A 14,336-nucleotide genomic window follows, 5' to 3' on the forward strand; every position below is an offset into this window, starting at 1 on the left:
TTTTATGGCTCTCATAGGATGGAGTAATTTGAAATTTCCTGAGGAAATCTTCTTTTTCCTCACAATACTGCCTACTGTGAGTGGAAACACCTGTCACAGAGTGATTTTGATGGCATTGTATCCCTAAGGGCACGGTGGTTTCTCTAGCAGATTTGGTGAAGCAGATACCCCAGGATGTCATGTGCAGCTGTTTGGAAAGCTCACATCCTCAGTAAATCAGTTGGTGTTTGAAAAAGAAGCCAGAGTTATTCCCTGTTTTTGAAGGCACCATCTCCCTGAGACTGCCATGTTACATGACAAAGTCTGCATCAGCCAGAAAATGTGCACTGGTCATCACTGGTTTGATAGGATGGTAGCTTATTTTCTGCACCAGTCCTTTTTCTGCTGGGTCAGTCCCCTCAGGGTGAGAGATCTTTAGGCTTTTTCCTTACTGCAGCAGGGCTACAAGGATGAAGTACAAAAAGGAGACCTCAGCTTTCCTGTCTACTAAGAGACCTTGACAAATGCAGCACAGCTGAATGAACCAAGCTGCCACAGGGAAGGACCCCACTCTGGCAGCTTGGGGACAGTGCTTGGCAGGCACTGGCATGCAGGAACCTGAACCACATGAGAAGGAATCCAGCAAAGCTCATTAATAAAATACCTTCTGCAACTGCCCAAAGGACTGGGCAATTATTGGAATCACTCTGACAACTACAAGGCACAAATAAAGAAACACAACTATTTTTGGGAATAGACTTCAGCTTAGTGTGAGCAGACAGAATATCATTGGTAGCAGAGGCACCATGCAACTGTATTATCTCAGTCTGTTCTGCTCCTGTCCTCTCATCATAGGAAAATGTGTGCCAAGGTGGGGTCCTGATGCCTTCTGGAAGGTAGGTACATGGATATATCATATCTGTAACAGCACTGAGTCAAAACACTACTATGATCTGTTGTCTTATGATCTTTCGTACTATGAGACAAAACTTCCCTTTTGTGGGGCTGGAAAATAGTTACTCTGATGCTGATGCTCTCAGATTTGTGTGTGGTGTGCAGGCATGCTGGTGGGTGGTGGTGACCATCTGCCACAGCAGTGACAGGGTTAAAACGCTCCTTTTCCACAGGGGCTCAGGGGTGGCTGTGCTGGGTGAGTAACGTGAGGTTCTGTGGCAGGGGGCTGTTGAAAGGCTGAGTGAATTGGTGCCAAAGGGCAGAGCAGCAGCCGATGCAGAAGAGCCTGTGCTTGTGAGCAGCTGTGCAAAGGCAAGTGCACTTACACAGAAGGCAGCAGGCAGGTCTTTTCTCCAGCAGGGACAGCACATGGAAGCTTCCACCACCAGGCTGAGCTTTGCAAGGTGCCAGATCTCAGGCCTGAATCCAGAAAGCCCTTTGCAGCTCTCTGACCTACACATATCCATAAATTCTGGCAGAATGTTCACCCTTAAAAGTCCTTTCTTTTCCCATGTCAGCCTACAAACAGAGACCCAGAATAATTAAGACAGTGCTCATTTTATTGTACTCAGCATGGAAACCAGATGTGAAACAGCAAAACATTAAATTCCTAAGAGACTCAGGTGGGTAACATTGCTTTAGTATCACTTTAAGACTTTTCACATGCAAACTTTTGTTGGTATGTCTCAAATGAATGCCATGGTACACCTGGTAGCCTAAGACTAGCTTTATTTTGTACAGTACATCACATTCAATTAGTGTAACTATAAAATTAATAAAGCCACAATAATATTAGTTGTTAGAAGCCTCCAAGTTGGTTTTCTTCTGATGCTGGCTGACTCACGGCCATAGTATTTTGAAATTAAAAGTTCAGATACACTCCCTACCTTTAATTCTGGGCAGAAATTCCCAATACTGTTCAGTGTCACTGAGACCTTTACTTCACAACTCAATGATTCTAGGTGCCACAAACACATAAATGGTTCTCTCCCATTTTATGGAAATTCCTCAGGGCATTGTCTCAACTTGCTTCTGATGTACTTGAAACTATTGACTGTGAACTGAGCTAAGGGAAGTGTCATGAGGACCCTCCAGCAGAAGGGTCACCTCTTACAGCAGAGCTGTTGAGAAATATCTGAGACACTCGTATTCTGCAGCAGATAACTGCTAGAGACTTTGCAGGCAGATTTGTCATTTATTTCTACTCCAAGGAGTGTCAGTCTTAGTACAAAGCTAACAAAAACTTAAGGTCTCATATTTAAAATGTGGATTAGTTGATGTGATTCTGCTGCTAAGGAGATCAAATACTTCCTATCACCCACAGTCTGCTTTTTAGAGACCAGAGAAGGAGAAGGATTTAAACTTGCCTCAAGGTTGTGGAAAATGCTAAGCCTCCAGCATTCAATCAGAAGGGCAAAGGGAAAAAAATGTATTAGAGCATGAGTGATACATGAGACCTGCACACGTGTACTTGCCTTTTAAACAGGGACACACACATAAGCTTACCTACATCAGAAGTTTTCCTAGAGGAAAAAATGTTTCCTCTCTGTGTGATTTGGCTCACTAATAACATCACTTTTCTTTAAAGAAGCCTGAATGATGAAAAGTAGGTTTCACTTTGCAAAATCTTCTTTGCTGGGATTTGATGCAAAATCCACACTATAAACTCTAGGAAGGAAGAGCTACTCAGAAAAACACAAAGCAGAAAAAACAGTATATCTCAGTGTTAAAAAAAAAAAAAAATCAGTTTGGCTCAATTCAGCTGTAATACTTCAGTCTTTCTTTTAAACATCTACAATGACTCAAGTGGGATAATTTAGACCCCTAAAAGAATATTGAAGCCAGTTCAAGTTACAGGATCTGACCTTCAGGTCACACCACAGCATCCAATGGCACCAGAGATATTTCATAGTGTGCAGTATTTGGGACAACTGAAAATACTGACCACTCATACAGGCATGACTCAAAAAACACACTAAAAACTAGCAGAGATTGGTTACTGAAACAGGGAGTTAGGGAAAAGGAGGGAAGAGTTTCCCTCAGAACACAGCCCTTAATTTTCTAAGCCCACAGAGTCTGACAATCAGTTGTCTGTCATTCAGAGCAGCCAATCCCACAAGCTGTGTGCAAAAGTTACTCTGTTGTGGTAGCATTTTGCATTAATTTTTAAAAGATATGGAAGGATAGAGACACAACAAGATAATGGAGCTAATAATAAAAATTTCTACTTTCATACAAACCTTGCATATACTGAGCTAACTAATGAAACACTGGTACGGTACATTCCATGATGTTTCCAAACTGAAAACTAGCAGCAGCCAATTTGAATTCCTCATCAACACTGATTTTCATTTGGATTTCCACCTCTAACACTTCAACACAGTAATGAAACTTAAGAGAAAAGCTAGTGCTAGCTTCAGAGCATATATTCAGTTTTTTGAATCTCTTCCATATACTTCTTTTACAAGCATTTTACAAGCTCTTATGTTTTAGTGGCAGTAACAAACAGGTTGACTGCTTAGAGGTTTTGCTGAATCCTATTTGGATATATCTATAAATACTAGCAAATATAAATAATAGCAACAGTAGCAAATATAAATATACAGCCTTTGGAAATACTAATTTTCCTAAAATACAGGGGATGCCAACAAATAAAAAAATATGCGAGGTCAGAAAACACATGGGCAAAACAGACATAAAAATGGGAATTCATTGTGAAGCACCTACACCAACTTTATTTTACTTCTGTTTTAGTACTTCCCTCCCCATGTTTCTCAGCAGTTTCTTCTTCTGTATTCAAAAGAATGTTTTCTTCTCCTGAAATGGAGAAGAGAGATATTGCCCCTTCTTGTCCCTTCATCTCTTTCCCCACTCTTTTCCAAACCAAGTCAGCAGAAATGAAGCAGAACTTCAGCACTTGAGCCCAAACAATACAAAGCTGATTGGCAGATCCCAACCAAGTGCACACAGACGGATATCACAGCTCACATGAAATCCAGGACTATATTGCAAATTGCCTGCAATGAGATGCTCCTTCAACGCAGGTACTGTATTCGCAACACTGAAATGTGCTTATTCTCATTTTTGGATCTAGGGGCCATCTAGTGGAAAGCCCCCTAAGTGAAAATAGAAGTAAATCTTCCATTTTTATTCACTGCTTTTATTAATGGTTCTTGCTACATCGACCTTCCTAGAAGATGCAACTGACAGGGAAGGGTTTCCTGACAAAGAGCTTGTTTCCCAAAATCTCTCACCTTGAAAAAAAAAAATAAAAAAAATTAAGAGTTCTTTCAGCGGGCTAGATTGCAACACAGGTTTGGGAGTTTTTTTTAAATATAAATTGGGAATGACAAAGTATTTTCTGTTCTGAACCCTCTCTTTATTAGCCCAAATGGATTTCCTTGGTTGTTCCCCATCTAACTAATGCAATGTGATTCTGAGTCATTGGGCAGAGAAAAAGAATGGGGTGGTAGCACACGGATCATCTCCGCCTACTCTCTGCTGTATCACTACTCTAAGTGCATTTTCATTTTTGAGACTGACACGACACAAAGAACAGCCTTTCTCGGCTGCTATAAGCACACTGAAATGCATATTTGCTAATTGCTACCCCCAACGTGGTTCTTCTGCTGTTGGTGAAAGATGTGTCGTCAGTGAGGATTCACATTGTCACCAAACATTGTATGCAGGAGCATACAATCACCAGTGTCAAACTAGCAGGTTGCCTACAGTCTGCCCCAGCAAGGCACAGTCAAAACCTAAAATATTTTCCATGAGATGTGCTGGTGATTATTGACTCATTTTTATGTGTTGGCCTTTGGCACTTTATTGCTTGGCTTCCAACACACATCTGCAGGACTTCTGCAGCCACCAGACAGTGCCATGGACAATTTGCACCTTTGCACTCATATTTGCACAGAAAACAGGCTGAGCATTACATTTTGTTTCAGTTATGCCCATGCAGTTGTTCAGGTGCATCCACTTAGGAACTTGTCCATCGGCGCTTTGTAGCACGAATGCACTGGTGAAATTTTCCTAGAAGAAAGATCCTTTGGTGTGGGGAAGGGAAGGTGGACCAGCTACTGAAGACTCACAGGTGAAAGAAGATGCAAGGAACCAGGGGAGATCTCTCATTCCTTGCAAAGAAGCAGTAAGTCCAGTGCTGCCCCAGCATCCTGCTCATTCATTGCCAAGCCTAATTTGGTCTCAATAGAGCAACTCATACCCATACCCTAGAAATATTTTGCAGAGCTGACACTAAAGGATAAAATTCATGGAAATCAGTGAATAAGTGATAGCTGTTTATTCTCCTCTGGAAGAAAAAAAAATAGGACAATCCATTTGTATATTCAGACTGAGCATATTCGTAAAGGGACAGTTCAGAATAAGCTGGCTCACAGCTACAGCAAGGGGAACGCAGAAGGGGATGAGCTGAGCCAAGGGACACGGCTACACAGGAAGACAGGCTGGGCAGCAGCTACCAAGGGAAGGGGCAGAACGGAGGCAAAAGGAGCAGCACAGAGCCTTGGACCTGGACAGGACACAGCAAGAACTGCAGGCAACTCGGGGAACCTTGTCAGGGCTGACACAGACACAATGTGGGAAGAGACACTGAACTTGTCGACTAACCTGACCTAATGATACTGTCAATATTAATCCCACACAGAATTTCACATGAAACTCACATCTCAGATACTGCTAGGGAGGGGGTGGAAACAGCAGTACTAACAGAAAAAAGGTTGGAGACTTCCTTCCCAGTAGGCAGAGGTGGGAAGACACTCTCTAATGTGGTGTTTCAGAATTAAAAATTCAGCACCACAAGTAGGAGAAGACTTGAAATAACATACAGAAATTGAACAAAGACATGACATAAAGCCCTCTGATATATATCTGAGGAAAACTAGGAGTCAATTCAGTACTCTGTTTAGGGACAACACTTTTCATTGCACCGGGTTAAAATGTTGTATCTTACAGTATTTTACTTTTCTGCTGGGGAAAAATTGCCCCCAGACAGCTACTATGAAGGTTTGGCAGTTGATATACTCAAGAAGTCTGGCCTCCTAAATAACTGGGGACCACTTCATATTCACTTCACAAAAAAAAAAAAAGAAAAAAAATACTAATACTCATTTACACGGTGTAAACCTGTAAGATTTAGAGTAAATTGTAAGAGTAAGATCTACAGAGCAAGTCAGGTGTGTGGTACTAGAGACAGAAATAAATTATCATTATGATTCATGAAAAATCTTTAATGGACTAAAAGTATCTCCTATTTAACTCTAGTACTCTGCAGGATTACAATATCCAAATGATCAGTGCTTTGCAGGATTGATAACTAAATTTTCTACAAACTGCAGGAGTTCCCCAGCCTCCCGTAATGAACTCTAGTGGACAAAATACAAAGCTACTGGGAAACACATTTCCCAAGTTGAAAAATATTATTGGGAAATGAGACCAACATATATTTGAGACATTATTGTATATCATACTTCTGGAGAAACAGTCACTAAGCTACCTTTTATTAGCAGTTTCTATAACTAAGTTCAGAAATACAGCAAAGATTGTCTCAAGATTTCAGTACTGCTGCAAATTTTTCAAGTTAACAGTATAATGGTTCATAATATAGAGTGTTAAGTAAAACAAAATGACACATAAGCTAAATAAATGGTATTTGGGTTATGAAAGGCAGCATGAAAAGCACCAAAATACTGAAAAAAACAATAGAGTTGGCTAAGGACTTAAAAGGGAAAAACAAATCAGTGTAACACACTAGACATAGAGGCTCATGGACCCCAATGCACAGGAAAGCCTGCTGCTATGGGAAAACATTACTGTGCATCTCTGGAGAGAGAAGAAAGATCCACATCACTTTAAAGAGTGACTTAGAACAGAGGTGCTCAGTGCCATGGAAGGCTGGGAGCAGGGGCTGCCCACCCCGCCTGAGGAGGCAGAGCAGCTCCCTGGTTTTTAAAGACTTGGCAGGAGTACCAGAGAAAGGCTGGGCACCATCCTGCTGGCTGCAGGTCCATCTACCGACGCGCTCTCCCGTGCCTCGACGGCTTACACCTCAGGAGTGGCCACTGCAGGGGACAAAAAGCATCTCTCTCACCTCCCCTTCTGGCCATCAACATCCCACTGACTCAGCTTCTCCCAAAGAGAGAATCCTTCAGTCTTGATCCTCATTCTTTGCCTGGTTCTGCATTTCAACAGGAGGGGAAGACTGGGCTCCCTGAGACTGGCGGCCCACAGTATCAACAGAAGAGAGGCTGCTCAGTGATCAGTGTCCATAGCCTGTTCATGGACTTGCCTCAGCACAGGTAACTTACAAACTAGGAAAGCTGTCTCATGTTAGGTCTTTACAGCTGTTGAACCTTAATTCCACCTCCCTCGGTCCACCCTTTTTAGTAAGACCTCATAATGCACATAAATTAATTCCCATAATTCTGACAATCCCTCCGCTTCCTGCTTTATCAGAAGGTGCTGCTCTCCCTGCAGCAAGGTGGCAATTGAAATTTGTGCTTTTGCTAAGTGCCTAACTTTTCATCTGACAGCAGTCAAGGTTGGGGCATAACGTGGAAATACACCAGCTGTGACAATAATAATGGCAGGATGGAGCATGTGGCTAGTCAGAAAACAAAGGGAAATAATTTTCCACTGTTGCATCACAACCCCAGTTACACAACCAAACAGCAGGACTTGCAGGGAGGGCTTCTCTCCACCACCACAGGTATTTAGGCAGCCCTGCAAACCATGTCAGTCTAACACAGAAGAAGGAGCAGGTCGGACGCAGCAATTAGGACGCCTAAAATTCTGCAGCATGGACTGGAACATGTTGTGCTGCCTCCCTTTTAGTTTTTTATTTGAGGATGTATCTGAGGAAATGGATTTCCGGGTCTGACTGTTCTGGGCCCGGATCAGTTTCTCGTGTTCCCGTATTTGTCTCTGTAAGTGGTTCTGGATGGCAATTCCCAAGGATTCCGGATCGAGGGAAGCACCATAAACCTCCCACGTCATTCCTTGCTCATCCCAAACAACATCCCTGACATGTTTGGACTGCTTCACCTGTACTTTCGCCTCCATGGCTGGGGTAGAATGCTTTTTGTTCTCCCCCAGGTTTGGCACAGCCTGAGAGGAAGCAGGAATGACTGCAGTGTGGAGCTCGTGTCCGGACTGTCTGGCCTGGAGGCCCTGCTGCTGAGGAGCTGCTGATGCTGCCATGGGAGGGGCAAGACTTGCAGGACTCACACTCAGCTCGGGCGTCAGTCCTGCCTGCAGGTTCTGGCCACCAGCCACCTGAGACTGGTCGCTGTCTCCGTGGCTTTTGCTCTCCTTTTCACCTGCATCCTGTGGGCACGCCTTTGCACGGACAACGGCAGGCTGGCTGCTAACATTCAGCCCTCCTTTAGGATCAAGCACCACCAAGTTTTCTTCCTTTGGTTTGACCACAGATTGATTAGGACTGGCCTGCCCTTGACTCCCACCCTTGCTTTGCACAGGCTTTTGCTCAGAGCTGCTCAGGACCTCCTTCTGCTTGGCTTCACTGTCCTTGCCAGAGAGTAAAGGTGACTGGCTGCTTCCTGCACGAGGGATGAGATCTCGCACGTTGTCCTGGGTTCCTGGGACAGCATCTGTGGAAGTGGTGCTTGGCTCACCAACACCAGTCCCAGACTGTGATGGAGTTTGATTACTGGAGTCAACTCCAAGCTGCTCAGCTGGGATGGGCTTTGGTTGGACTGGAGCATCCTTTGGCAGCTGAGCAGCGCCCTTGACATCACGGGCTGCACTGCTCATTTCAGCATTACCCACAGATGTTCCTTGAGAGGAAACAGCTGCAGGGGAGCAGGGGAGAACAGATTTTGCATTATCTGCTGATAGTGGAGATGCCACGTCGGGTGGGACCCCGGGTAGTTTGACAGGCTGGGTTTGGGCTGAAGCAGTCACAGCCACAACAGTCGATTTTGATGTGATACCAGGGGAACATGGAAACTTTTGTTGTGAGGATAAACTGTCAGCAAGTGCAGCCTGGCTCAGCCCCATACCTCCTTGGTAAATTATGTGCAGTTCTTCCTTCTCCTCTGGAGGAGAATTCCCTTTTAAGAAGGAAGCAAAGATGCTGGGACTGGTGGAAGCTGATTTGCTCTCCACAGTAGCTACGGCCTGAACCTCAGCATCCCGCCATGTCCTGCTTACAGCTTCCTGAGTAAAAGGGCCACTCTCTGGCTGAGCTGTCATTGTACCTGTTTCTCTGAATTTGGAGAGCTGGGTGGGGTTTGGACTCCCAGGCATGGAGCCCAGGTTATGTACAGGATGGGGACTCCCGTGGCCAGACTGGGCTGGTGCCTCGCTGCTCTGCACCGCTTCAGTTTTATCTGGGGGATGCAACTGCGGCGTGTCTGCAGTCCCGTCCTTTGCCTCCAGACTGGTCTGCGAGTCTCTCCCCGGGTCAGCTTCAGTCTGCCCTGCCGCCAGGGCTGACTGACACACAGCAGAACCATTTTTCTCTGCCTCCCTGTCTTTTTCCCCTCTTTGCAGAAGGTTTGCCTGAGAAGTATGACAGAATTGATTAGCCCTGACAGGATCACCCGGGGAAGAATAATTTAACACTTCAAGCGCTGGCTGATCATCAGTTTCTTGAGGTTTCAAGGCAGAGTCATCTATCTGTGTCAGGGAGCTCGTTTTGGCCTGGCTGCCTTGCACAAACTGCCGGGAGCTCTGGGGGGCTGGCATCATCTCTGGCTCCTGCCCCACCGAGAGGGCTGCTGCGGCAGGAAAGGCTGGCACTGCTGGTGCCGGGATGCCAGCTGGCTGGGAACAACCAGCAGGCTTTACATCTGTAGGATGCCCCTCTGCTGTTGTGCTGGGAGAAAAGGCTTCCTGCTGGCTGTCATCATCTGTGTGGCACTGCTCACACCTCTGCGTGCTGGCAGCACCTGTGCAGGTCAGGTCGGAGAAGCAAAGCCCAGCGGAGCTGGAGGGCGCGCACGGGAAGCCATTGCTGGCCCTCTCGCCGCCGGGGGCTTGGGGCTGGTGCTTAGCAGGCTGCAGGTCTCCCAGCTGCTCCTCCTCTGCTGAAGGTGAGACCAGGGACAGCTTGGCAGACCTCAGAGGATCTGGTACAGTCCCCATGGACCGTCTTCAAGATGATGTTTGTCCTCAGCTTCTCCTTGGAGTTTTCTCGCTGGGCAGGCTGTCGACGACAGGTTTCCTGTGAAGCTAATCTGTTAATGAAACAAACACAGAATTAGCAGCAGTCAGATTTAAGGAAAAAGTACCCATAACTAATGGATTTTACAGTGTGAAGAGAAACACTTGCAGGCGGGGGGGAAGTGAAGCACCCAATTCTGCCTGAAAGTCACAAAAAAGACACAGATATCAAGGACCTCCCAATTCTCAGGTTGGAATGGAGAAAACAATACTAGGGACAAAGCAACAACAGCTTCTGTGCTGTTGATACATTAATGAAAACATTGACATGTCAAGAGGAAGGAAAAAAAAAGAAATATGAAATGAAAGAAGAGGTACACACTTTGCATGGAAGTTTGAGTCACAAAATAAATCCCTGTGATAATATTCCCTAGCAAGCCACCTGTGGAAGGAAATGTCTATGTGCAGAACAGATCCCTAGGTTTGCGTGGATTCCACATCTTCAGTGAGCACCAGTTCCCCCTTCTTCTCAAGGACATGGTCACAGGGAGCAACAGGTCAATTCAGACTAATGTGGATGAACCAAAACCTCACTGGTAAAAGGAATATGGAGGGATCACAACCTGCTGGGTGAGGCAGATAGAAACCAAGAGGAGGTACTGCCCACCAGGGCTGTGCACATACTTACTGCTGCCACATTGAGATCCTTTGAAATAATTATAAGGAAGCCAGCTTGACTAATAAATGGGGGTAGAGATGACCTCAAAATCAACTTACAGGTAGGTGGTATGAAATTGAAAGGGGAACATTGCAGCACTGCAGAACAGGAGGGGTTCATGACATACCCAGGGAAATGTGGGGGAGGGATTTTAAGCAGGTAGAACAGAGTAATCCAGGTTGGAATCATGCCAGGACTGCAGAGAAACCATCCCTTCAAACTGGAGGTGATCTCCAAATGTGTTTGCTGACTTTCCAAAGGGCTTAGCCTGGACACTGCTGGAGATCAAGGATGGGATCCATGTCAGCACAGTGGTGGGGGCCAGTGATAAAATCCCACCCACTCTTCTTTTAATCTGCAAGCTATCTGTGTTTGTTAAAAAAGCTTTCAATGGCTTATGCTGCCAGCAAAACACAGGTGTGAGACCAGGGAGACACTCAAGTTTTGTTAACCTGATGACAAGAACACTGCTGTACCTCTTTGTGTGCTCTTGTCTCTGCACACAGCAGGATCTCCCTTGCTACATTACTAGGGAGATGATGCTGGAAGCAGTGGAGCAGTCACTCAGCTGTTCCAGACCCTCCCTACCCACTAGAAAAATCAACAAAATTTCTCTTCAGAAAAATCTCTACTCTCCTTTTTTCATCCTGGATGGCAGTGGTATAACTTCCTTAGTTCCTGTAAAATCAGTCCCAAATTTCAGCACCTTAGGATACTTTAAAAGAGCAACAGGAGAAAAAATGCTAAATGAAGGAAAATTTTAGAAAATACAGCCAGTCAACTTTTTCTAAGAAAAAGAAAGTGCTGCAACTTATTATTTATTCATTAAGCTTTCTGTCTTCCAGGTATTAAAAATTTATTACTTTTATACTGCCTCTTTGGGCTCTGTCCAACCACAGAGACACAGGCTCCTAGGTTAAGCCAGCCCTGAGAAACAGTAATCCTGCCCCTAAAGGATCCCAAATTCCTTAGCTGCACTCTGTGGCAGCAGCCCAGCATCACCCCACAACGGCTTTCCAGGAGGGGTAGGGATGGCCAAGCTTTTTGGGAAGTACTGAGTATGTAAACCAGGCTGCAAACCAATGGAAGTTTGTGGCTGCCCACATGTCTTGCCTGCATTTTGTTCTCACTTTAAGGACAGCCAATATAGTCCTGAAGGAAGGACAGACCTTCCACGTTCACTCTGTTGTGCTATAAACATTGAAGGGCTGCGAGGAGAGGAACAGATGGCTTTGGGTATCCATTGGACTAAATTCTGTTACTCTCTTCTTTCCTTTTCCAAATATCTCTGCAAACCAAACCAGTTCATACAACTGGGCAGGTCAGATATCTTTTTTCCTTAATTCTGGATCCAGAGTTTATTTAAGAAAAATTAAGCAAATAATGGAACAAAATCAATCCCCATTTTTTGGTGAGAGGTACTAATGAGCAAACACAGTCAGAAGAAATAAAGATTTCAGAGAAAATCTGTTTGATTCTTCACTATACAAAACCTGGGCAAGGCAATCTGCATATAGGAGCATTATCTTTTAACTCATACCCACTCAACACGGCAGTGATTCTTAATTTTTCAATTAAATGAATTAGTTCTGGTCTGAATTCTGCATGAATTCTCCTTATCTGTTTAGTGGCTCTTTACTAGAATCACCTGAAACACACAGTTGAATGTCTGCCTCATATAGTGATTCAAAGAGATTTTGCTACCAGTCCTTGACATACAACATCAACAGAAGAAATTGCCCCCAGAAAACCTACCTGGACCTATCCTCAGGTGTGGGACAACTGAGCATTGTACAGACATTTTGCCTGACCCTTGCATATGGGTTGGAGGGTGGATCATTCTTCTGCCTGGAATGACTCTGCATATAAGTTTATGAGCATAAGATTTCTATAAAGACTTTTTTTTGTCAAAGTCATGGGAATTATTTTCTAGACTGTCACTAAACCATCCTAATGACAGGAGCCAAAGGCACTGAAGTAGCCTAAATAAGCATGGTATCTTAAGAAAATATTCTAACTTAAGAATTAATAAAAATCAGAAAAAAAGCAAAGTCTCATGAAAGAGAGCAGCAAGGATGCCCTACAGATTACAGAATTGGAAAGGCATTTGTATTATTAGAATTTTATTTATGATTATTGTCTTATTTTTATTATTTGAGTCCTGTTATATAGGAATTAAGAACAATGTTGGGACCTGTGGGCAATGCTACTCAACTGCCAAGACAGTGAGGATGCAAACAAACAACATTGCCTGCAAGCAAATACTTAGGAAAAACAGAAATACAAAACTCAGTAGAAGGCCAAAAAACACGTCAAAACAAATCAAGATCGCTGATGAATTTTTCAAGTCTTGTATGCCAGACATGGAGCAATCATCCAAAATTTTCTTTTAACAGGAGGTGAAATTAGTATCTCTACAAAGGTCAAAATCAATTTTTAGTAATAAGAACAGATTTGCTACACCAACAGAATTCTTATCCTTATTCTTGCAGATCAAATTAACCTGCCTGACTGTGTCATTCTCATCTCAACAAAGCATTGTTCTGAACCTTTAGCAACAAGAGGTTTCTAACTTTGGCAAAGTCTGTGTTTGGTTTAAATGGTCTGGGAGGGTCCCTGCATGGCCTGCAGACCTTCACAGACGCTTGTAACTGAGTAGGTTTTTTTCATGTGCTGTTAAAAAGCCCAAAAACCCTCAAATTCCATGAAGTTTCCAGGCAACTCAATGCTGACAATGTAAAGAAACTCCTATCTATTTCAGTAATAACCAACCCCCATCATATAAAACAACACTGCAAGTGTTAACAGCAAAATGGTTCATAATATGGAGTGTTGGATAAAAGAAAATAACACACGGGCTAAAGAAATGGTATTTGGGTTATGAAAGGCAGCAAGATAAGCAGCAAAATACTAAAAAAACCTGTAAGTTAGTTTTTTTTTTTTTTTTAAACTCTTGCTTCTTATGAGAAACTCAACAAAACCAGAAATTCTGCATGTTTCATAATACAAACCAATACATTTTCAGGAAATTCCTACATAAGATTCTGACTTTCATTCCCTCTGGAAGAAATCTGAAAATCTGCAAAAGCACAAATAAGATTTCCAGCAATCTCCACCTACCCTGAACCATAAAACCAACTAAAAAGCAGCTCCCAAATGAATCAGGCACCCCTTTCCCAATTCCGGATTCTCATCACCTTTCCATTCCTTGAGTCCCGTACTCTTTGAGCCCTCTCTTCAACCTTGTCTCTACAAAGAGCTGAACACTTGCTCTTAATAGTTCTAATCTTACAAGATCTCTCAGATCATCACAAAAAATCATTATATAGCCACATCGTTTAAGAACAGAGATAAACATCTGCTGAAGTGGGAATTCAGTCTCTGTTCTCATTTTCTGATCTGAGGAAAAAGACAATGGCTCACTTGAACTCATATCAGACCACTAAATACACAGAAAATAAAGCACATTTCTTTAAATTTTAAATAGGCAGACATCCTTCTAGTTCTGCAGGCAGTGGGTTTTTTACCCTCTTTTCAATGT

The 14,336-nt window shown here is 43.7% G+C and overlaps 1 protein-coding gene across 2 annotated transcripts in view; it reads right to left on the bottom strand.

Annotated features, from left to right (window-relative positions):
• Positions 1 to 1,475: 1,475 nt before the first annotated feature.
• Positions 1,476 to 14,336, bottom strand: part of GPRIN3 (GPRIN family member 3) — a 32,152-nt gene continuing 19,291 nt past the window's right edge. For both annotated transcript variants that reach the window (XM_039710704.1, XM_039710705.1), the window contains exon 2: positions 1,476 to 10,151. In XM_039710704.1, coding sequence (XP_039566638.1) covers positions 7,687 to 10,059 — 2,373 coding nt within the window. In that variant the 5' untranslated portion in view covers positions 10,060 to 10,151 and the 3' untranslated portion in view covers positions 1,476 to 7,686. The remainder of the gene's footprint in view (positions 10,152 to 14,336) is intronic.

The sequence above is a fragment of the Passer montanus genome, unplaced genomic scaffold (assembly GCF_014805655.1).
Source record: "Passer montanus isolate IOZ18808 unplaced genomic scaffold, ASM1480565v1 scaffold23, whole genome shotgun sequence".
Taxonomy (NCBI): domain Eukaryota; kingdom Metazoa; phylum Chordata; class Aves; order Passeriformes; family Passeridae; genus Passer; species Passer montanus.